Genomic DNA, 25,171 nt, shown 5'->3' with positions numbered 1-25,171 from the left:
AGGACTTGTCTGGTCTGGTTATCACATGCTGTATAGCTTGATTATTAGTCAACCCCAAAATATAAATTCACCGTGCATTTTAAGGTTCAAGTTAAGGAAAAATAGATTGGTACATTTTAGCACATGTGCTTTGATTTTCAAATATTTTAAAATTTAACATCAGACATTTTTAGTTTGGGGGTAGAAATTTTTATGATCATTCACCTTTTCTGGATAATAAATAGAAAGGCACTGTGTTGTAGGGTGGAGGAGAAAGTGTGTTATGCTGAATTGTTGGCAGTGGTGCGTATGACCCTGTGCACATGCTTAAATCAGTGGAATGTTGACTGGTCCCACATGTAAGTTGATTGTGACTTTTCTTCTTTTTGAGCAAAAGCAGGGCAGACCTAAAATTGGAGAGTCAATAATCGGCTATTTTAGATTTTTTTTTACACATTCTTTAGTAAAGTTTGGCTTTGACTGCTGTCAGGGACAGGAGACTTGACTGGATAGACCACTGCCTTGATCTGCTCTGGGAATGATGAACATGTCTACACTACAGACTTGCCATCCCAGATATTAGTGTCCTCAAACATGCTTCACTGCTCTATTGCTGTTGACAGTGTTCATCACTCCAGCTGCAACACAGTGCAAAACTGAATGCTGCTTTCAATTCAAGAGGTAGCCCCTGCAGATCCTTACAGCAGGTTTGAATGTGTTGCTGTCTCACAATAAGTTTGCACTGTATACGTGTCCTGTGTTTCTGGGCAAACCTGCTAATGTGTGCCCATAATTTACCCATGAATGTGCTTTAGTTCTTTGCATAATACAGTATTTCTAGGAGAAAGAATAATCTGTATAAGGGTTATTGAGTGGTGACTGCTGGTAAACCCAGAAGTGTAACATGCAGACCATGTCCTTGCCTCCTTAACACTGTAGATCTTGCCATGAAGTGTTCGTAGAGAAATACCTGTACAGTTTTCTCAGTGGTCAAAACTGGAAGAGACATCTTTTGTTCTGTGCTTCTGCTTCTGTGTACAGATTTGCTAGAGTACACATCCTGATCACAGACTTTGACTTGATTCCCATATTATACTTAGCGTGAATTGCCAGCTCATAGGGCACAGTCCCATCTTGTTCAAATTGGAATGTACAAATAAAATTAAAATTATTGCCTGAGTTAATGGGTCAGATATTTTAAGAGCCCACTTGTATTTCATTGCCTGAATAAGGGCCAGATTTCCTGAAGATGCTCAAAACCTAGCAGTTCCCAGTACTCATGGCCATGTTTGGCACAGACTAACATCCTGAGCTCTTTTGAAAATCTGACTACATATTTTGATGCCTAAATGATTGCTGAGCTCATTTGAAAGTCTGTCTCCCAAGCATGTGTTGAGCACTTGAAAAACTGAGCCAGGTAATATGGGTAGTTTCATAAGATATACATATTATTATTACATGATAAATGTGTTTTATACTTTCCTCAGGAGCCTGACAGCTGGGAAATTATAGAGGGACTGAAGATCGGACAGACTAATGTCCAGAAGCCGGACAAACATGAAGGTTTCATGCTGAAGAAAAGAAAATGGCCTTTAAAAGGTTGGCACAAGGTAAATATCTCATAGAAAACTCAAGGGATTATAAGTCTGAGCAATTAAAAAAAGATGTGGAGAAAAACTTAGAGAAAAAATTGTACTCTTGGTGCGTGCATGAGAGCACGCATGGACGTGCACACACCCCCCCTTATATATCTCCACACCTATATATTTGTGTGTATGCATGTATTTTCCCCTCCTGAGGATGTGAAGTGTTGGTTGTATACACAGCCTTACAGCCTCCAGTTTAGATTACTATAGTGACTTCTACATACCATAATGATATACTTCAAGGCCAGTTTAAAGCAATAGATAGAGGAGCAGGTATTTAATTGCTTGGAAGAATTAACTATATAATAACTAACACCTCTTCTTCATATTATTGATTTCTAAATGTTTACCAAAGTGTTGATTTTGACAAAATAAAGCTCTACCAATAAAACTATCTCATATTGCCTCCACTGCACAATGCTTCATGGAAACAGAAATAAACTAAGGGGATTTTGAAAACTTCATATTTAAATATTTAGGACTGGGCAAGATGTTCTTAAGGGAGAGCTCTTATTGTGGAATTTGCTTCCCTTTCGCCTGCAAAAAGTATAATGTAAAATGCTCATCTCAGGTGGATCTATAATTGTGTAAGCAATGGTGTGGCATTATCTTGAGGAGGCAGGCAGTTAATTCTTATTGGTTGTGTGTGTTTTAATTGTTAAATACCTATGTTGCCAAATAATCATGTGTGCTAGGATGGGCGTAAGATATCCTGTCATTCAGCTACCAGTTGCTCAATTGGCTTATATGGCAACCTGTTATATAAGAGGTGGCCATATGAGAAGTAGCCATATGGCTACCTCTTGACTGAGAAAGTGCTGTCGGAAGAGGAGAGCTGATAAAGAAACAACCTAATGGGATGAGTAAGAAAGTGTAGCATTAGGCAAATTCCTTTATCTTGATATGCCAGGTTAGGCTCCCTTGCACTGGTATGTGTAATTTTAAGGGACTCCACCAGATTTAGTTTAAGGCGTTTACTTGACTTGGTTTATACATCACTGCTGAAGGAGTTTGTGAACCACCTCACATGGGTAAACAATTACTCATGCTGATAGTTGATTGTGAATGTGAGTGTCTTAGAGGCAGGGCATTCATGATCTGGCCATAGGTCTTTATCTGTTTTACATTTCACATACAAATATGACCTCAATTTGTATTCCAGGATTGTGGATTCTAAATACCATTTTAGGGTATTGTCTGTATAATGTGCAGCCTCTGTAGTAATGCTATAGAGTGCACTTGTATGAAAATTCACAAGGCAGTAAGTGCAATGCGTGCTGTATCAGTAGTCCACAAGTGATAGCCTAATAGTTATAGCCTAATTTTCTGCATGTTGCACAGGCCATTCTTAAGGATCTCTAAGTGTTTTGGTAATATAACAGTATTTGGAATATTAAAATCAATGTATTTCTAGGTAGCTCAGAAATGCAGCAAGCTGAGGAGTGAAATTCTCCAAGTGTTCCTCTGCAAAGTTCAACGTTACACAACTGTTAGAATAGGAAATGAAAGAACAATACTTTATTCAATCAAAAATTCAGGGGAACCGTAGGAACCCTAAATTAGATGACACTAATATGACTATTCGTACAATGCTAAGGGATCATTAGTGACCATAAGTAGTTAAAGAAAACATGTTTTCATGTCATTCAAGAAATGATATTTCCAGCAACATGGCATCTTCTCATACCATGTGAGACATTGGTGCCACCTGCTGAGTCATTGAAGCACCATCAGCAGCTGTTTCCAGATATGTTTTCTCCAAATACAGACCTTGTCCATGCTGATAAGAGTTAACAATCTTACAACACAAGAAGTGTGTCTTTCCTTTCCATCTGTGATTCTTCAAAGGGTTTGTCCAAAGTAGGATAAAATGTATTTTTTTTAATCTGTTGTTTAAAATGCAGTAATATACAACTTGTCCTTCTTGCACAGGATTTTTAAAATGAGTCGGGGCCTGTCTAGGCTAGTCTGTAAAGAAGTGATGTTAGCATGTGCTAACGTGACATGTTTTAAAAACCTATTTCAAGGCTGTATCCAGCCCATAAGCAGTTAAAACCTTGTTCAGTTCTGTCCCATTGACAGTCTGTGAGTTGCAGCATCGCCAGAGCTCATACTGCCTGTGGTGATGTCAGCAACAGGGGAGGTCTTGTGCTGCCCACATGATGGTGAGGGGGGAACAGGGATTGTATGGGCCACATGGCAAGGGTCCTGGAAGCCCTTGTGACATGTCCATTCATTGTGTGGCTTGGCACCTGCAACTGGTGTGGCATGCAGCCCCTGGCCACTCAGAAGTTGGACAGCTCTCACCTACTTAATATTAAGTGTGCACAGGTTAAGTTAGCTTAGTTAAGGCCCGGGAATCCTCCAGACTTCATCTTGACCAACAGGGGGATATTAAAGTCCACTCTAGTTTGTCTTTAATACAGTTTCAAAATGTGTTAATTAACACATGCCAATAACATATCTTCTGTCCTAGCCCAGACAAATCCTCAGACCTGCTCTCTGCCTATCCCCTGCAGTGGCTGAGGTTATGTCTACCCAGCAAAATCAAGGTGAGATTGTAGCACAGAGAGTTATACCTATGATGGACGTAATTTAGCTAACCCAAGTTACAATTACAATGAAGACATAGGATCACAACAAACATCCTCTGGGTCCGTAGAGAAGTTGTAGTCTAGTGACTTTTTTTCATCTGAAACCCATACCATCCTATCTTCACTGATTTTGTTAAAATGGTATGCCAAAACATCAACCTTATGAACTGAAAGTAAGAAATTATCCTGAAATACTGATTATTCCTAAGACAATTTGTAGGAACAAAGTTTGGAAAAGGAAAGAAACCTATCTTTGCTTACAAGATGTTTGGTGCCAAAAATAAATGAATGCAGGTAATGATGTTTGTAGTACTGGGTGCTGATTACTAAAGGCTGTGGAATAGCAACTGTTTCATAGATGAGTTATTTTACATAGTTAAAAAGCTGTTTGATCACTAAGAAGACACTGTCTCTTTCTTTTCCCACTGCAGCGTTTTTTTGTCCTGGATAATGGCATGTTAAAATATTCAAAGTCACCAATTGATGTAAGTATAACTGAAGTATACCTGGATATTTAATCCATTGTTAAAGTTGGATCAAAAGCTGAGCCTACTGTGTGATTAAGTCTCATTTGTATGCTTTGGGAACTTAAGGTAGCACGAAGCTGAGTATTGTGGCTGATGGGTTCAGAATGGAGCACACTGCTTTTGTGGCAGAGTTCTGTGCATGTTCTGCATGGCTTGAGCCCTACAGATGAGAGGTGTAAGGCCAGGGGTAGCTGCTTCTCCTTACAGTGTTCTTCCTAATAATCCTGCATAAACTGGTGTCATTGCAATGCTATCCCACTTTACTCACTTACCTTCCCTACACCTTTGGAGTGTGGCTTATGAGGAAACCAGGTTAGTGCACAAGGCATTGTTCAGGCTTTGAGAAATGAATCTAGCCACCTGTGAATCCAGTATAACCTGAGTGTCAAAGCTGGAACAGCTCCAGAAGAGGAAGGAATCTCTGCTGGTAGAAATTAAGTTACCAATATCCTTCATGGAAAATAATACATGGGAGGGAAGACTTGGTTTAAAGTTACTCTTTTTTATTCTGACGTAAGATAGATCTAGGTTCGTTACACCACTGAAGAGCAAATTCTGTTCACCTAAGGTCCCTAATTAAAACAGTCACAGACACAAAAAAAGCATATAATTAAAACCTGGTTGGCCACAGTTTTTAAGGAGTATTTTTCTCTCTGGTATACAATTAAAGTATGATGGGTGAGAAATTAAGACTAAAACTATGTCCACTGAAACTGCCAGCTTATGCCTGTGGCCTCTTTTTAACCAATTCAGCAAGTTAATTACATAGATAATTGTTCTGAATATTACTCAAATACAGCTTCTACATTTCTTTTCAATTGTGATACACTGTAGATGCTCCAGTTTCTTGGAGTTAACTAACATGCATTTTTAGACCAATTTCTGTCCTTCACTCCATGTTTTTAGTAAGAGTGTCTTTCTTTGGCTGAGAAATGTGTGTATGAGTAAACTAGAATATGGTAAAGATCTGTTCCAGAGAACAAATTTCCCTTCACTGACTTGTGTGAAAGTCCAGAATGTATGAAATAGTAATTTATTTCAGAAAGTGCCTTGACTGATTAGCTCTTTACGATAATTTTTTAACTCTTTGCTTTTGATGTTAATAAAAATCAGTAATTCAAAGTAATGGCTTTGTCTCCCTGCAGTCATCTTGTAGAGGTACTATGGCTAGCTTTAAACCATCTAATTGGGGGACTGACAGCAGTCTAGCTGTGGCAGGACAGAGTTCAGGTTGCACTTATTTACCTTGTTTCCTCGTGTACCTTTTAGTTGTACCATTGTATAAGCCAGCAAGGCTGTTTATTGGAATTGACCCTGTAATGAGCTGTCCTTGAAAGAGAGTCTCTTTCTGTAAACAAACGAGGAATCCTGCTTGACTATACTGTTTAACATTAAAATCTTCTCTACTGCTACAGCACTAAGCATATATTCAGTTAGAGACAGTAAAGAAGGTTTTGATATTGCTAATTTCTTCACATGTCTTCTGATTACAGATACAGAAAGGCAAGGTACATGGAAGCATTGATGTTGGTTTATCAGTTATGTCAATTAAAAAGAAAGCTCGTAGAATAGACCTCGATACAGAAGAGCACATATATCACTTGAAGGTGAGCAATAGTGAAACCAATTTTTCTTCTCTTTTCATTAATAGGCAAATGTTTAAATAATAGGTACAAGGGATGCAGGGAACCATGATATCTTTCTGAATGTCTTGTTGACTCTGACCCTTCTTTTAGGTGAAGTCCCAGGACTCATTTGATGCATGGGTGTCAAAATTGCGCCACCACAGATTGTATCGTCAGAATGAAATTGTAAGATCACCAAGAGATGCTAGCTTCCATATATTCCCTTCAGGCTCTACTACAGAATCTTCACCAGCTGCTAATGTTGCTGTATTAGACGGAAAGGTATGTAGCATCCCTTCTCTGGAAACGTAACTTAAAATTAATGTAATACTTATAACTGGCAGATTTCCTGATGAGTACTGCTGGTACATGCTGGTGTGGCTTGCCAGAGAAGGATCATCAATGTGGGTACCACCACTGCAGCGTTCATTAGTAGGTCTTCTTTACAGATCCCAGTAGAGCACTAAGCTTCCCATTAAAGCCATGCATACTTTCCTTAGCCAACAGTGACTGATTTGGCCTTTTATTGTTGTATAATGATTGCCTTCATCAAAACTGTTTTTCCTCCCAGTTGGTCAGCAAGTACTATTTCTTTATGGTACCTCATGTTTCCTTTACTGTTGTAAAATGATGCATCTCAAGGCTTGAAAACTGGTTTCTTGTATGCCATTTAAATTCAAGTATACAGTCTGGGACTTCAGAGTAGAAAATGTAGACTGTCAGTCATCGGTATATCCAGTAGTGTAATAAGGGGGCAGGGAAGACCGGGCAGGGGCAGCAGCCCCGGGCATCACCCTTGTGTCAGGGTGGGGCAGGGGGTTGGGGTGGACACAAACATAGCACTGCAGCAGTTGGTGCTGCCCCAGGTGTCACATGGCTGCCTGCGTCATGGAGCTGCCTGCCTTTGCCTCTGTGTATATCAGCACATTTTAAATGATCTTGTTGTTTTAGGTACAACAAAATAGCTTCCCATGGCAATCTCCTATACCATGCAGTAATAGCCTTCCTGCAACATGTACTACTGGTCCAAGCAAAGTAGCAGCTTGGCTACAGGACTCAGAAGAGATGGACAGATGTGCAGAAGGTCAGTCTCACCTGTGCAAGCCCTTCTTTACAAGAGAGATTTCTTGTTCATAAACAATAAAGAACAACTAAGATGGTTAAAAAAAAAATATATATATATATCCCTTTAAAATGATTAGTTATTATCATTGCATGTATCATGTTTGGCTTTTATTTTTTTATTATTTAACAATCCGAAGGAATAAACTAGGTCACGCTCTGCCTTTTCACCCTCAAGTTGATCCTCAGCCAGGGTGCCCACGCAGCACCCTGCAGTACTTTAAGTCCTTTCAAGGGTGCCATGCAATATTAGCACTGGGAGGGGTACAAGCATGATTTTCAAGATAGGAATCCATAATTTTAAAAACATTCTGACCTGTTGTGGTCTTTTTGAGTTCTTTGCAACAGGGTAATTGCTCTATTATTTTTCCATAGTCAAAAAGCAAGTAAAAGCCAAGAGCTGGCGTTTTTCTCTGAGGTACTTTGAAGCCTACAAAGGTTGGGAACCACTGATCTAGTAAGATGAAGAAGTGCTCAGCATTTCTGAAAATCAGACTACTTGTTTAGGTGCCAAAGGCAGAATCAAGTACCTAATTCTGAGTACTCTAACTTCAAGATTTAGCCTTGTTGTTCATCTAAAATTTACTGCATCAAAAGCACTAGACGAAATACTTATGGGTTTTTCATCTTTAAATAATATAAATGGCATAGTTTTACTTTAATTCACTTCAGTCTCCCAAAACATGAAATACAGTAAAAAGCAGAAGGAAAACAGGAAACTCTCACTCTTGATCTATTACTGTTCTTGGTTTAGACTTTCTGGCTTTCAAATAGCTTCATATGTCTAACAAAGCTTAATGGCTGGCAGAATTAAATATGCAGTGAATGAAATGACTGGTAAATAAAGTAATTTGGAAGAATAACAGGTAGTGAGGATCACTTTCTGAAGCGAGTTAATCAGCCAGTATCATCATAAATCTGATACCTAATAAAGATACTTAAATCTGAGTGGTTGGAGTCTTATAAGCAAATATAGGCCAAGTTCCTGCCAGTGCTTATCTGCATGTTCAATGTAATGCACATGCATAAGTGTTGGCAGGATTGGACCAGAGTTGCAGTAGACCCTGCTGACATATGGGAGCAGAGAAGACCATGGCTCCCTGCGGGCTGCACAGGAAGACGGAGAGCAGCCTTTTCTGGTGCTCCTCCTTGTCCCATTATGCAGAAGGATGAAAGTAACAATAGGTTTATAATCCCTCATTATGAAAACTAGACAGGATCAAGAAGCTAATGCCAGTCTTTGTCTTATAGTTTTGTGGTTCCGCTGACATGTGATACCATAGTAAAAAAGGTCACTGAGCCAAAGTACCTAATATGTTTTCTTTTCATATATATTAGACCTTGCACACTGCCAGTCAAATCTTGTGGAACTTAGCAAACTTCTTCAAAATCTAGAAATACTACAGAGAACTCAGTCAGCTCCAAACTTCACTGACATGCAGGTATGTGTATTTGTAAAACTGGTTCAGTTGCACTCATCATTAGACACCTACAGGTTTGAAGCATTTTTCTCTGTATGTTAGGGGATATGCAGAGATACTTTTAAGTCAGACTAGTTTGTGTTCTGGAGTTAATAGCCACACACTTGTATTTTGGACTGTACCAATATAAACTGTGAAAAACATGTTTCTGATAAAAGATTATTTTATTAATTAGTGGCTGGTTTTGGTTATGTCCTTTGTTTAATCAGGGTCAAAACTTGCTGAGAATAGAAATAAGAATAAAAGTAACATCAAAAGTATGCTCAGTTTTGGCAGTTGGCTTTGTAAAGTCCATTTACATAACAGTAAAGTTTAAACTTTAAAGGGGAGAAGAGACCCAAACCAGCAGGTTGTCAGATCTGCCTTGTGCTTTTCCAGGAAATTGTGAGAGTTGCTCATGCTCAGCATTCGCATTAAGTTGATAATTGGAAAAGGAAGAGGCCAGATGCTGTACCAAACATTTGGTGATTTTTGTCATGGACTTCAGTGACAGCAACAAGTCCATAATTCTGGCTCATTTTTACTTGGTCCTTACTTATGTAAAACACTCTTTGAATGCAATAGGGATGAAGTTATGACCCCACTGAAGTGAAAGAAAGTGTTGCCATTGATTTCAGTGAGGCCTAGTTTTCACTCAGTAATAAGAGTAAATGGTGAATAAGGATTTAGGATTTGGCCCTAAATATTATGTGCTAACAAAATATACTTAGAATATTGTTATATATAGTCAGCTCTATGCAGCCAGTTTTTTCTAATGTAAGTGGTTTTACATTAGTTTATACTTGGACCCTACTGAGCATGAGAGATGTCATTCTTTCCTTACTCTCTTATGTATAACACTATGATTCTTTACTAACTTACTGTTGTCTGTGTCAGCTTTGTCAACTTAATAGTGCCTTGTTGCTTTTAACCTATTTGTATAATGTAGGCTAACTGTGTAGATATTTCAAAGAAAGACAAGAGGGGCACAAGACGATGGAGAACAAAAAGTGTCAGCAAAGATGCAAAAATACAGCTTCAGGTACTGAATTCATGATGTTTTCTTTTCAATCATACTTTAGATTAACTTTCATATATGAACCAAATATATAAGCTGTGAGCAGGAAAGCAATTGATTCAATGTCCTGGCTCTTTTATAACTGATTATTTGAATTAATTCACATTTGGTTACTCAAATCTGAGAGATAACCATAAAAAAAAGTATTGTTTTTACTTGCACTGATATGGAAACAGTGTCATCTAGAGAGAGAAGCAGAGACTGAATGCCAGTCATTCAGAATGCAAAGAAGGTTAGTGATGCTCTATTTAATGTGTATCTACAACAGAGAACAGCTGAGTTGGAGGCATAAAAATGAAATAGAAAATTAGAATTAAATATTTCACAAGTCTAGCCCTGCATGAGGGAATTTTACTGGTAAAAATTATTTCCTAAAGTTCTTAAAGGTGGAAAAATCCAGTCTGTGAAGGAAATAATTAAATAACTCATTGTATGCAATTTCCCCTTTGTTATAATAGAAGTATAAGAACATTCTGTGAGAGATTGAGTACTGACTGAATATTTCACGCTTATGCTGCCATCAGCTTCATTATGCCTTATTTTGATTTGTTTAAAGCAATTGTGGCTTCTGGGGCCTGATCCAAAACCTCTCTTGCCTTAGCAGTTTTCCAGCACCAGGTACCAAAGGCCCATGGATAGTGTATACCAGTCAAAATGCATTGTTTGCTGCCAAATAGATGCCAGTGTTAGAATAGTAATTCACCCTAACAGCTTTTGCTACAATTAAGTACTTTGAAACTAATGTGAACTTCAAAAACCTTTAATTTTTCCCTTTGAGTCACAATTAAGGAGGTTTTTTTGCCCATATAGACTTGCTGGTCAAAGTGATGCAAAAGATAAAATAATGAAATTTAAATGATTGCAGTTGGTAAAATGAACTGTATCATTTCAGCTGTCAGACCTGGTAAACACAAAATGCCTCCTTAGTAAATATTTGAAAATGGGTTCAGTCATGTATTAATATTTATGAGACTAAGATTTATATTGATTGATGACATTTCTCATTACTTTATCACAGGATCATTGTCATTTGGGGCCGTAGGTTTCCCCTGCTTTTTGACGGCACAATAGGAGCAAAAGCTCAGGGGGGGAAATTAAAAAGGATGCTAAACCTGACTAAAGGGGAAGTGGAGCTAATAGGGCATGCTTGAATAAAGACACTCATCTTGAATTAAGAAAACCCCTTTACACAAACTGCTTGGGCTCTCTGAGTTCTAGAGTAAGAGAGAGAATCATAAAGTAGCAAACACATAAGATGTATTCTCTTACAAATTCATGCAGTTGCAGCCTTAATTTGCTCTGAATTACTTGCATCCATTTTTCAAAATGGATAATATGCTATTACCAGCCAGAGAGCCATATGACAGCACATCTTTGAGTGAGTCACAAAGGGATCAGTGCAGATGCATGTCTTTCTGTATGAAAGCCCTGAGACCTACTGGGGTACCTCTAGACTTAATACAGCATCTGGGAAGGACTCTGTCTGTATCTTGGCACCATACACACCAAGTAAAAAGCCTGCAAGAAGCAAGAGGCAGGTTCCCAATCCAGGTGCAGCCTTTGGCCACCATAGAGAATTCTGGGCTGAGGCTCCTGCACAGTTTGGTATAGGAGCATGCTGAAGGTACAGCTAAGCTTAGGAAGAGTCCATTACACACACTGCTGAGACCATTTTGACATGTTCTGAAAGCCGTCCTTCCAGAGATGGTGTTGTAACTTGGAGTAGTCTCCCAGGCTGCCCAAGTTATGATGGGAGTGGTCTCAGTCCCAAAATAGTTCAGAAGTGAGAGAAAATTGTAGTGGTGAAAATTTATAATTTAGAGATGCTCCCTAATGTAGAAAAGATGGGAATTGGGAGATGGCTCCTCAGTGAGCAGCAGTTAGTTAGAGACAACAAAGGGTCTGTAGAGGTTGCTCCGTAATCAGAGTTTCTTGCTTAGGTCTTCTCATTCACGTATGTCTGTTTATTGAATGTAATGATAACTACAGACACAGACTTGAGATAGTTCAGGATGTGCTTTTTGAGATGCATCTCTGGGAGGGATAGCACAGAATCTGACCTGTTTTGCCTAGGTCGCACCCTCTGACTCTACCAAACTCAGCAACCCTTTTGCCCTATAGCACTGGAAACCTGCAGTGCCTATACACACACTCAGAGCATTACAGCATGTCTGTAATTACAGTGTGTCAGAGCAGACTCGGTTAACAAATGTGCTGGAGTGTGGTAATTACTGCACTCCAGCCAGCCTCCACGTCTTGTGTGTCTGCATCCCCGCTCCTCACAATGGCGATGGGGGTACCTTATCTAAAGCACATTCCAAGTGCAGAGATGCTGATATGCAAGATACTCTGGGCACTTATTGTACATTGCAGTCAGAAGGGGAATAGAAGCTTTGTGCAGTCTGCTAGTTGGACAGTGAGTCTGTCCCCCTGCCCAACAGGGAAAGGTTCAGCCTTACGTGTGTTCATTAACTACATTTCCACAGTCTCCTTTTTCTGCTGGTTCCGTTGTCTTGTAGAACTACCTGGGAAAGGGCTCATGTTTTCTTAGTTACAAAAATAAAAGCATTGCTAGGAGCAGTAATTCTTTTCCAAGTGCTAACATACTAAATCTGTAATTTCAAATACCTGTATACCATTGTGTTTTCCTTTATAATAGTTGTTTGAAAACATTTGTGTAGAATATTTGCATTTCAGGCAATGCTGCTTCTCTAAAGGGTCTGCGGCAGAGCTGGGATTAAAATGCAGGAGTTTTGGATTCACTGTCCTCTGTCTGCCCTGCATGTGATTGTCTTAGACTTCATGGAGTCCATTACAGACTCTCTCTTTTAGATTTGTGTACTCAGGTCTGTTCCTGTAAATAACATTGCTTTGGTTGTGTTCTCGCTAACATTCGTTTCTGGAATGTGAACTCTTTTAAGTCTACATCAGAATAAATGTTTTCCCTGTGAAACAAGTCTTGTTGCTTGCTTTAGTTTCTATAAAGACTTCTTTTTTTATCATTTTAGGTTTGAGTCCTAGAAATACTCTTCCATATGCATAATTTTGCTCGCACAAAGAGTTCAATTAACTACAATGAAAATACTCCCATGAAAAAGTTAAGCATGCATATAAGAGACTTCCTCAGCCTGACAAAGGGTTTTTAAACCCGAAAGCTTGCTAAAATTTTTTTTTTCAAATATTTAAGTTGGTTAAATAAAAGATATCACATTCACCCAAAGAACCTTGTCTGCCTTATGAATGGAGGGCTTTAGTTTTGAACTGTTTAAATAACAGTATTGTCTTCTTTGCTCTTCTCATGAGCACAGAGCCTATTCAGTGAGCCTGGTCTTTTGAGAAAGGACTACTTGCCCTAAGAGAAAATTTTCAGAAATAGCAAATTTTCCCAAGATTTCTCCAATGAAAAGTATCTGCAAGTGTTGTGGATTTTTTTAAGGCCAGTTGATGTATTTTTTGACCCTCCTTTTAATGACACTTTTTTTTTGTGCAGAGAAGCTTGGTTCTGAGAATTCTTTTGTGTTCTGGGTAATTCTGTAATTCTCACAATGGGCTAAGCATTTTCCGAAGAAGAAAAGACTGAAGCGTTTACCAACCAGACTTCCATTCTTAGTGCTCTTAAGTTATTTTCTTAAGCTCAAATTAGCAAAATTGCAGGCTCTTTTTACCCATAATTATTTTAAAAATAGAAAAAATATTCCTCTATTTTGTAAACGGTATTGTCTGCTAGAAGGTCAGCTTGTTATAGTGAAGCCATCTGGAACAATGGAACCACAATGAAACAAACCTTCCATCCACAAAGACTGCTATATAACTCCTTCTATACACACTATAATGAGTGTTACAGTTACGTATATGCTACTTAGGGTATGATTTCATATACTGATGTTACTTTTTAATGTACTTTTGAGTCCATATGGAGAGTCATTCACATTTTAGTAGTGTTCCTCTGCATCCAAACATTACATGTTTCATGTATCGAAAACATTATGTTATTAATTAAAAATGATAAAAGAATATTTTGCTGGATGTAGAATAGACTCTACTGTATACAGGGCAAGGATGCTGCTGTAGAATACAAAGAGTTTTAAAGTAACTTATATTACACAGCCTTTGTTATAACCTGTAAAAACTTGATTAATTAAAGGAGAATGTATTTAATTCTGGGGTTTTGAAAAAATATGTTTGATACAGTTACTGCTGTGCAGGTGTCAGAATTTGATTATAATATGTTTTCCCTCCCCTTTACTTCCTGACTGATAATGGGATCCTCAGACATTTCTCCTTCTACACTTGACAATACTGCCACTAGTATCAACTAGATTGTTTAAAAAGCAGTTGTCTTTTCATGCACATGACTTGCTTTAACATACCAGTCTAACTTGACTGGTCCAAGGAGTGGGAAACTTGAATTAATTCCTGAACTCGGGAATTCTATAGTGTAAATGCATACAGCATTGCTTACAAACATTGAGCTGAGCTATTATTTAGTTTATTTTGAATAAATTAAATTGTGCATAGCTCTGAAACATTATGATACCCGAAAGTGGAGGAGATATGGAGGGGTCCTCACACAGTTATTTATTAGCAGTATATACTCCTATATGAAGGAATTCAAGTTTTCTAACCTTATAAAATCCTGCGATTACCTTCAAGTGATGACAGTGATCAGACTTTAAGGAGAAAGACTTGTGATGGGTACGGAGACTCACCATTGTGTAAGGTTTTCTTGTCTCTGGTGCAGCTTTATGATTCTTAAAAAGTAATTTAGAGTCGGTTAAGTTGAGCATCTACATACATCTATGTTATCAGGACTGTCCAATTTCTGAGCAGCCAGGGTTTGCACGCCTTGGCTGCATGCTTTGTGGGCTGCAGTGACATAAACTATAGGCCATTTGGACCCCACTCCATGTGGGTGCCGCAGCCTCATACTCGGCTCCCCAGCTGTGGGGGTCCTCCGCCATACTGGGCTGTGCAGGAGCCCTAGGCCATGCTGCACCACCCTGCTCCCTGAGGCAGGGGCAGGAAGTGGAAGCCACAAGAGAGAGGGTAAACCTGAAGTCTTTGAAGAGGGATGGTGGGGAGCCATGCCCAGGTGGATCCCTGGGACTGCAAATTAACCCCTTGCAGGCTGCATGCTATCCCAGGGCCACCACTTTGGAAGATAAAGTGACCCAGCATTTAGTTCTCAGTTTGTTTCCTACCATCCCATAGCATTCTTTTGTTTTGGTATCTCATAACTGCATTATGACTATGAAAAAAATCTATTGTTCACTTTTAGTAAATACATGGTAGTCTAATTCCTCCAGAGATAATTTCATGAATTAAATAGTTGTTTAAACCCCTGGCATACATGCATGAGAACATATGATAAATTCTCAGAATGTTTATGCCATTAAGCTCTTTACTGTTAAGAAACAGTGAAATTAAAATTCAGTTAAAGACTCTCCCTCTCCCTTCTCTGATCATCTTTCATCCTCCCACAAACCATCATCCCTTCCCTTCTCTTTTCTATTCCCTTCTCTTCTCACATTCACTGTCAGGAAGGGCCAGCGCCGAAGGGTCAGTTCAGCACAACACGACGCCGGCAGAGACTAGCAGCTGCAGTGGCTACAACAGTGAGTGGATTTAAAATCAAGAGAGAGTTTTAAAGATGGGAAGCTGCATAACTTGAATATGTAACAACAGTACTGAAAAGAGCACTTCCACCTCATAGAGATGTTCTTGTTACTCATGTTCGGCTGGATCATTTGTGAGTGATGAGGGTCGTCCCTGATACATGAAAATAAATTCCAGGGGCTTGGGTCCCATCTCACTTAACAATGGTTATATATCAGTGTTACCCCATTGTATGAGGAAGGAGTAATTTCTTGCAAGGCAATTGTAAGTGATTTAGAAGTAGGTCTTTACTGTGTATATTTACAGCACATTCTATATATATGCATAGCATAAACAATAGAAAAGCAACCATAAAATTCAAGGCTGTAGTTCCATCAAGGGATTTTGATAACAGCACACCTCAAGACAACAGAACTAAGATGGCTTGTATTATTTGTTGTTGAGTTTAGTAATATAAAATTAGCTTTTTCATCTGAAACACTTTTTGTTTACATTTCATAATCCCAAAAAGTCATATTACTACCACTAGAATGTATAACTGTAATAGTTGTATGAATGCTTGACATGAAATATGGGGCTGGGCAATCAAAATGAGAGCTACTAATTGAAAAACAGGTATTATTTAGTAAAGTTAGCATCCTGAGGCCAATTTTTAGCTTCAATCTCTAAAGTAAAGTATATCCTATTGAAGGGAAGCCTAAGACTAATCCATATGTATTGGTATGTATTTGGAAAAACAAAAACCTGTTGATCCATATATAGTAGGAATATGTAGCTAAATTAAAAAAAGAAGGAAATCGGTTTGCCAAAGGTGAAGACTTAGCTTGGAAAATATACCCTTATCTAGCACATGTATCAAGCTTCCTCCCCTGGCCAAAAAGCAGCCTAACTTCAAAACATACTGCTTCTTCCCTAGATTCTTCTGACATGGGCCTGAAAAATCACAAAAACAGCAGATAAACCAATGCTTCTCATCTGCATATTTAGGTTTACTCTCAAGAGCTTCTGTGCTCCATAAATAAGCATGGAAGCCTGAAGAGCAACAACTGATTCAAATGCAAATTCTCAGAACCAGTGTGAGTTTCAGAGTTACATATTTATTTAAGTATTAATGTAATTTATACCATGTCCTATCCAAGAGGGTCAGAGCAACTTACAGTGAACAAACAACCCACGGACAGAATTCCTCAAACAACCTCTCCTCTTCCTTTCCACAGCCCCCCAAACTCTTCCACCGATCCTGACTGCACCTCCCAACCGACACTTACATCCAGCTACAAGAAACCCTCCCCTGCCTTTTCCTCAGGGGAGATTCCCCTCTACCCCCAATGTCCCCTCCAAACCCACACCCCTTCTCCTACAGAAGAGCTGTGGCTGTCTCTTCTCAATGCCCCCCCCAAAAACACACCTAACTCCTCCTCCTTCCCTCCCAAATACAACACGAAATTGCAAAGAACCCTAGCAAAAAAAATAAAAGAAGGACCTTGCATCACTGCTGAAGGGCAGTGTCAAAAGGCACCCTTAAGTGTCACCCACCCAGGGAGGTCTGCCAGTAGGTCCTTTTCCATGCATTTGGGCTGCCAAGATGATGCCTGAGCTGGGCCCCAGATGGGAGGGAAATCAAACTGCTAATAAAAAAGAACATAGCTTGATTTCCTAATGTAGACAGTAGTTGAAGGACTATTAAACCTCCAATAAAATAGTTTACAAGCTCTTTGTTAAACCAGTTAACAGAGACTCACTTCAGCGTCTCTGACTGGGCTCACTTGTAAACAAACCTGCAATATAAAATGTCTTTACACGTTATTAAGTGGATAAACTGCCACACCTAAGTTTCATTTCACATTGGTATCAGCAGTGTGAGTCCCCGCTTAGAAATATAACATGTTCTGTAAAGAAGATTGAATACACTTAGAGGCCTCAGCATGTTAGTGGGAGAACCTGCCTGTAAAGGCCTCTGGTGAAGACTGCCACTTGTTCTGCACACACTGAAGGGGTTGCCAGTGCCCTTGACCACAATGGTTGGTTGCCTTGTCTCCTACCTGTCTTGAGGGAGTAAATGGTCCCCCACTCTTCCTAAGAGCAGCTGTTCTCTATTGCAGCGGTGGTGGAAAGGCTCATGCTGTCTCCCTGGGTCTGACAAATACCACATTACATCTATTAAATGCTGGTTACATGTGGAAATCACCATCTGAGCTAGGAACTTTTTCTTACTTAAAATGAAAGCTTAGATTTTGCCAAAGCCAATGGTACACACTCAGGAAAGATTCCTGCTCTGTGTATGAGTATTCCACTTGCAGATATTTTAAATAAGGGCTAGAAGAGTGAGGAAAACCATAGGGGTCTGAATGGAGAATGAAAATGTATAAATAGTCAAGATGATAAGTTAATCATCAGTCAGAAACAGATAAAGATAAAAAATCCCAGTCACGAGAGGAGAACGTGGTTTCATAACCAGTGTTTCAAAATCTTTTGGAAACTTGGGCAAATGAGAGATTCAGTTTAATTTTTTTCAGCTGTTGGGGAAAGCAACTTGGAAACCCTGGTGAAACAGACACATGCTTGTGTCAGTCAACTGTTCCTTTACTTTTGACTTCTCTGTAGTGTTCTCTAAAGCAGTTGGCAAAAGATTTACTTGTCTCTTTTAGAGTATTTCCTGCAAGGGGCATGATTGTAAATGTTTGTAAACATGTAAATACTATCTTAGGAGACATTTTAAAATGTCATTTACACACTTGAAATGCATTGTGTGGTAGACAGCGAGCTTTTTTCGATGTAGTTTTTCAACCTGGTCATATGAAAAAACAAGAAATAAATGATTTCCTCCACAGTGTGGGGTCTCAGCTTGGGGGTTGAGAGGTCTAGTGAGATTGTAGCTACTCTGCTACTCTTAATAGCTGGAGGTGGGCTGGAGATCCAGGGACTTGCTTTGCATGTAACATGAGGTCATGGTGTGGAAATAGTTGAGAACCACTGCTCTGGGGCTCATAACTTTAATCTGTTCCAAACTTAGGATCCACCACCGTGTGCTCTTGTCTGTTTTTTTTTTTAACCACAAGTGGCAAAGCCCACGGAATTAATTTTGATTTTCTGTGTTATGTGGATGATAATGTCTGGTTGGCTAGAGCAAGTCAAGGTTGGCAGAGCTCCAAACTAGGAGAGTCTGGAAATATGTTTTAGGAGCATACAGATGAAAAGTATGATAAAAGAAGCTTGACTGCCAGTCTCTTTGTAAAATAAGGTGGTTCTGACTGACCGTTGAGAAACATGTTATTAACATAGTACAGAGTGGAAGAATGGTGAATATATTGTGGGAATGAATGGTAGTGATGGGAATTACTGGGGAAAGGAACTTATTTATTCTGTGCCTCCTTGTTAGTAAGGAAATGTTCATTATGTAAATATAAAACTCTTCTTTGCATAATTAAAACTTAGAATGTACAAAAGGAACTAAGAAGATAAGTAAATTTACGATAAACAACTGCTTTAATTCCATTGTTTTGCACAAAGTATGAAAGGGTAGGGTGCAATGTATACTGGACATTGGAATGAGATGTGATAAAATGAAGATTTTTAAGGGCACCAGGGAGTAAGAAACATAAGAAACATAAAACATATAGTAAATGGACACAGTTCGCCAAATAAATTGAAATAACTGTTCTCTGACCTATTATTAATGTTCATGACAATTTAACTATTCTGTTAAGAAAATCTATAGTAATATGACTTTTTCTGTTATCTGCTACTCTATAGGAGGCCTCAAAAAGCATATAATTTATATTTAGAGCCCATTTTTCATTCTTGGGTATACAAATTAGTGTAAATTGTCAACCTCTGAATTTGAATACTTAAGCAAATAAAATTGAAATGTAAGTGTTTAAAGCCTGAGAATCAAAATGTTGTTCTGAATACCTTAACTTTGACACACAGGTCTGAAAATTGGGCTTTAGGCCTCCTATATTTATTTGTGTAAATAATATAAAAGTATACTCTGTATGTGTGCATGGTACATATGACAAAAGTGGTAGATGTGTATATACATTACCATATAATACACATATATGTGTACATTCAATGTAAATATGCATAAATAGATCTTCTGGATATGTAAAAAATATAGAGGAAATATGAAGATTGGAAACATATGAGAAAAATGTACTGCTTTTAATTTATGTTTGATCCAAGCGGTTTAATGTGACTCAGTAAAATCTGAGTACAGTGGATGCACTTGGTAAGTGGAAGCAGCTTTTTGTCAAAAAGAACATTCAAACACAAGAAGAGTCTATATGGTTATCCATCTCATGTGATATCCAGATAAATTATACAGTGAATATCAATAATCTGAATATTAATCACAAAGTTTGGAAAATCTACAGATAGTTTTCATGTGGGAATATTGAGTCGTCTTTTGCCGACTTCATGGAGAAACTAATACACTTGTAATGGTCACAGAATTAATATTTTAACTATACATTACATTATGTGTTTTGATACTCTGTTAAGCAGAGTATCAGATTTCAATTTTCCGGTGTTTTTGCCAAATCTTATAAAATACTACCTTATTATAAATGCTCTAATTAGAGCTAAAGTGCACCTGTCTCACTTCTTCTTTCTCTCTCTTTCTCTCATTAGCTGTCAGCCCTTTGATAAGCTATCATTTGTGTTTTTATTAAAGTTTTTAAAAGACGGGATTTTATACTGATGACTAAGACTTGAGACTCCAAAAGATACATTCCCATTACAATTTTAAAAAAATTATCACATGATATGTGATAAACTTACTTTTTTTTCTGTGCAGAAATTTTCTATCTGGTTCCTGTTTTGTTTGGAATGTGCATATTATTATAATAGTATTAATATGAGTGAATATACTGTATTTTATCACATACATAAGCACCTTTTCCCCAGAGTTTGCTGTTGGAAATTGGGATGCACATTATAAGCAAAGAAATATGGTACTAGCAGTTTTTGCCTCTTCCAGGGGAGAGTGAAAGTAACACTGGTGTTGCATGTGAGCTTCCTAGCTCTAGCTGTAGACACTCTTTCTTTCCCCTCATCATGCAGCAGAAGCTGCTACGGTTACTTACTGCTACTTAGGTAATTAAAAAAAAGATTTTTTAAAAATTTAATTCTGCTTTTCAAAACAAGGCACATATCTTATTTGGGGGCATTTTGTATGCAAGAAAATTTGATAGTTCTACACAATAGCTATTTATTTCTTGGTTGCTTCTCATTGTAGGTCCCTTTCAGTGCTACAATGTCACCAGTTCGCCTGCATTCGTCCAATCCCAACCTTTGTGCAGACATTGAATTTCAAACTCCCCCAAGCCATGTAGCTGACCCCCTGGAATGTTCCACAGATTACATCAAACTTCAAGAAGAGTTTTGCCTTATGGCACAGAAAGGTAAATAGAAATGTGGGCTCTTTACAAGAATTGGTCTTTGCTACATCCAAGATGGCCAGACCCAGAGATTTTATTTGGATCAGGCAGATACCTAAGATTCTTTTGTCTGTAGTTGTTTAGGATGAAAATTATACATGTTTAATTTTTTAGATATTTTTATGCAGCTGGTACATATGTGATATATGAATTCTGTTTGACTGGAAATTGTGCATATCTTTTGAACCATGTTTAGACTTATAAAATCTACTGTATTTGCTGTTATAGCCCCTGTGGTCCTGGGAATATCTTTTATTGGACCAGCTGTATAGTGGGAAGAGATGTTAGGCTTTCAGGGATCAAGTGCCCTTCCCTCAGGCTGGCAAAGAAATATGAACAGCCTGGACTAAATATTGGATTAAAAATAGCTTTTGTTTAAACTCCATGGATATATGAAAAGTCACGTAAAACTGTAAATTAGTATAAAGAGAAGTTATCAGAAATGGCTTCAAACAAGAGAAGTACAGTTACGTAAGTGACCTCATTATGCAAAAAAATAAGACCAAAAGGGAAAAGGGCAAGCATTTTTTCCCATGTAATATAAACCACCTATGTTTTTCCCTAAGGATGAATCAGTCCATTGTCCCAAATGACCTTGTAATAGTTCTGTGTGTCAAGATTAGTGGGCTTTATAAAGGGTCCTACTACATGTGTAATTTTTAAGATAAGCAATGGACTTCAGAAATTACAGTAGATTGAGCCCAGTGAATAATGGCATTGTAGAATGACAAATCATTGTTTGTTTGTTTTTAAGACACTTTTTAAATCTTGAAATATAAAATGAAGGAGCTAACTTTGAGACTAATAAACCAGACTATAATATGGACAAATTGTTGCATTTCTGTTAAATGCAAATAATTTCCCCTATATTTCCCAGCCCTTATGAGGTATTTGCTGATGCTGATGCATGCAATCTTGTGACTATATCACACAAGTGAGGTGGCCATTTTTCTGCTGGTCTTTGATAACAACATATAGTTTACAGTGTTTTTACGATTATATCTGTGTGCTTCTGTTTGCAGTGTTTATACTCAATACTGAATGTTTTACCACTGAACGATAGTCCTAGTGCATCAAAGAACAGTTAGCCAGAGACTGAGGCAGGAGTAGATGTCAGCCTGGGGACATTCCAGTTTTGAAGAAAACTATTTGGAAAAGGAAATGGGATGTCAAGCTTGCTTGAAAACCAGAGCCCAAACATATTCCCATTATATTTCTGTCTTTTTCATCAAACAAAGAGCAAAACTGTCTTAAACAACCATGTTCAAGAAAGTGATTATGTTAAAATGACATAATCTTTCATAAGTGGCTTCTTCAGTGCCTTTGAGCCATATTTAACTATGACAACAAAAATAAGGGTTTGTTACCATCAGCAGCCAGGAGCCATTTACATGCCTGGCCAGTTATCTGGATTGCCTTTTGCTTTCTACAATACTGTTTGCTAAGTTCTTCTTCGGGTACATGTATATTGCATTGTGGGTGTTTGTACACCTCAAACTCTGCAGGTTTTTTTGCACAAACACACTCTGTCTCCTTATGTCCTCCAGCAGTATTACTTTCCTTTCCTTAGTTCCTGTCAGCCAACCTTGTCTGAGAGGGAGTTTCTGATCTAGACTCAGTGCTTGACCAACAGAACTTTAAAAATACGGGCTTTTTTCTTCATCTTCCCTTGTTTCCCTTTGATTTTGCCTCTTTACAGTTTGTGGCTTACTTTTTTTTCTTGTTTTAGTCTCTGATAGTTTTTCAGCAGCACCTGAGACTCCCTTGGACAGAGCAACATGTTTTCTCAGCTGAGTGAGTCTCCGTTTTTCTCCTCACTCCAATCACACTTCAGACTGGCATGCCTTCTCCCAAGTTATGTCACTCCTGCAGTAGGGAAATGCCTACCATGATTGGCATGCAAAGTGCCTTTTTTTCATCCTCTGAAGGAGTCTCAAATAATTTACTTTGCAGGTCAAGACAGACTATGAGACTAGCTTCAGACATGCCTCCTGAGTATGTATGAGGTTTGTCTCAGATGCTAGGGGATAGGACTCGGCTAAGTACAGACCTCTGGGGGCACAAGTCCCTTTCAGGAAGACTATCCTGATCAGTGGGCCAAAAAAGTCCTCCTCTGAGCACGTGGAGATCCCCATCCTGGCATCCTTTAGAGAAAAGCTCATCACTCTTCTTATTCCTCCAGCTCAAAGGCTATATGGGATCTCTATGTGGATCTCAGTGAAGCTTGGAAGTTTACCAACACTAGTCGTAGCGTCCATCACCCAGTACACTGTCAGCTCCGAGGAGTGTACCTGTTGGGCTTTCACAGTACCTGAGTGGACAGTCTCAACCAGCACATGTCTCTACACCATGGATGGGAAATCAAGGACTCAGCCTAGGTTCATTTAGGAATTGATTCTTTTTTGCCCTAGATATCAACAAGTGCTGGCTTTTTTACAGTGTGGAAAGGCTCAGGCTTGACTTGCTGTCCAATGCTGCCTCCATTCTATGGTCAGGGAAACTTTAATATATATTCATCTCTATGCTACTAATATTTTGAGTGTGAGATAAGGTAAGTTAGGACTCTGTATACCTGTTCTACGGGCCCCTGGCTGACTGAGGCAGTTCTGGTTTCTGGACCTTTTTTTGCATATCACTGAGGAAACCTTGAACTCCAGTGCTGCTCCTGGACCTATTTTCCCAGCATGAGGGAAGGACCCTCCATCTTACAGCATAGATTCTGGCAGGCTTCAGATGACAGTGTGGACCTGCTCCACTCCTTATCACAGACATTCTCTGGAAAGATTCTGTTAGGTTAACAGAGCTCAATCTTTTTCTCCAGTGGATCAGCTGGAAGGGTAGATCCTGCTGGTGGTCCCAATCCAGCACTAGGGATGGTGTGGTGGGCACCATCTGGCCCTGCAGAGGGGTGCAGGGGTTAACCCAGGTGCAAACCAACTCCAGCTGAAAAGGGGAACTGGTCCTGCAGAGGGGGAAGGGGACCTGGCCCACCCCCCAAATTGTCCCTGTAGGGGGTATGGCCTGACCCCAACCTGGTCCTGCCGGGGGGGAGGCATGGCCTGGCCCCTATCCAAATGCAGGAGAAGGGGTGTGGCACAACTGTGACCAGCAGTGTGGAGCTGGGGATTTGGAAATTTGGTGGGGGGGGAGGGTGACTGTATAAGTGGTCACCATTCTCCTGCTGCCAAATTTCCTGCTTCATGAGGAGTCCCATGGGCCAGATGTGATGGGTCTGCAGGCTGCATTTGACCCATGGGTCAGAAGTTGAGCACACTGTATTAGATGAACTTTTCACACTTGTTTTTGGCTTAGGGTTTCTCCATTTCAGCTATCTTCAGCCATCTCTACAGGGTAAAGTTACTATACCCAGCAACTGCCTTCTCAAACACATTGCAGTGCTCTGCATAGGCTGCCTCCCTCTAACCATGTCTTCCCAGTGTTGTGTGGGGCTAATTGGGGTCAGTTAGTCCAGCTGTGGCACTGCGTGGGTGCAGTTACATTACTTCTGATTTAGGAGGCAACCTATGTAGAAGAATACAGCATGCTTGAGGAAACCACTGCTGGGCATAGTGAGTTTAGTGTAGGCATGTCCTACTGTCATCTGCCAGAACTAAAGTGTAGTTATCTGTCCCTTGGCTCTGTCAAAGTGCACTTGACTGCTGTCTCAGCTCACCATCCATCTTGAGAGGTCAAATGGTTTCCTCCCACCCAGCTGTGCTGAACTTCCTGGCCAATATTTTTCTTCTAGTGAGAGGTCTTAGGCCCTTGATGGAACCTAAACATTGTCCTTCCAGCCCTGTGGACCCATCACTCAAGTGTGCTGACTACTGTCCATGACAGCTGTCTTATACTTGCGAGAAGGGTGGATGAGATCCAGATACTCATGGCAGATCATTCCTACCCATGTTTCCTGCAAAGTGGTCTTTCAGACTTACTCTAACTTTCCATTCATGATTTTCATGGAATTTTACTTCCATCCATAGATTCATGTACTAGTTTTCTTCCAAAAGTTCACTCCCTAAGAATGGAGGCATCTGTTCATACTTTGGATGTGGGCATGGATCTGATCTTTTACCTGAACAA

General features: G+C 39.2%; 1 protein-coding gene across 5 annotated transcripts in view; it reads left to right on the top strand.

Moving 5' to 3' along the window:
• OSBPL6 (oxysterol binding protein like 6) overlaps window positions 1-25,171 on the top strand; it is a 227,190-nt gene that overhangs the window by 152,146 nt on the left and 49,873 nt on the right. For 2 of the 5 annotated variants that reach the window (XM_090045371.1, XM_090045368.1), the window contains exons 4-11: window positions 1,467-1,589; window positions 4,651-4,704; window positions 6,240-6,353; window positions 6,483-6,653; window positions 7,323-7,455; window positions 8,832-8,935; window positions 9,903-9,995; window positions 20,887-21,052. In XM_090045371.1, the coding sequence (XP_089901497.1) occupies window positions 1,467-1,589; window positions 4,651-4,704; window positions 6,240-6,353; window positions 6,483-6,653; window positions 7,323-7,455; window positions 8,832-8,935; window positions 9,903-9,995; window positions 20,887-21,052 (958 nt within the window). Of the gene's footprint in view, window positions 1-1,466; window positions 1,590-4,650; window positions 4,705-6,239; window positions 6,354-6,482; window positions 6,654-7,322; window positions 7,456-8,831; window positions 8,936-9,902; window positions 9,996-15,571; window positions 15,647-20,886; window positions 21,053-25,171 lie in introns of all 5 variants that reach the window. The other 3 variants (XM_090045367.1, XM_090045369.1, XM_090045370.1) reach the window with 3 other exon arrangements.

The sequence above is a fragment of the Crocodylus siamensis genome, chromosome 4 (genome assembly GCF_052110815.1).
Source record: "Crocodylus siamensis isolate JL-2025a chromosome 4, ASM5211081v1, whole genome shotgun sequence".
In the NCBI taxonomy this organism is placed as follows: Eukaryota; Metazoa; Chordata; order Crocodylia; family Crocodylidae; genus Crocodylus; species Crocodylus siamensis.
Note: the sequence above shows the minus strand (reverse complement) of the source record. Positions and strands in the feature narration are given on the sequence as shown.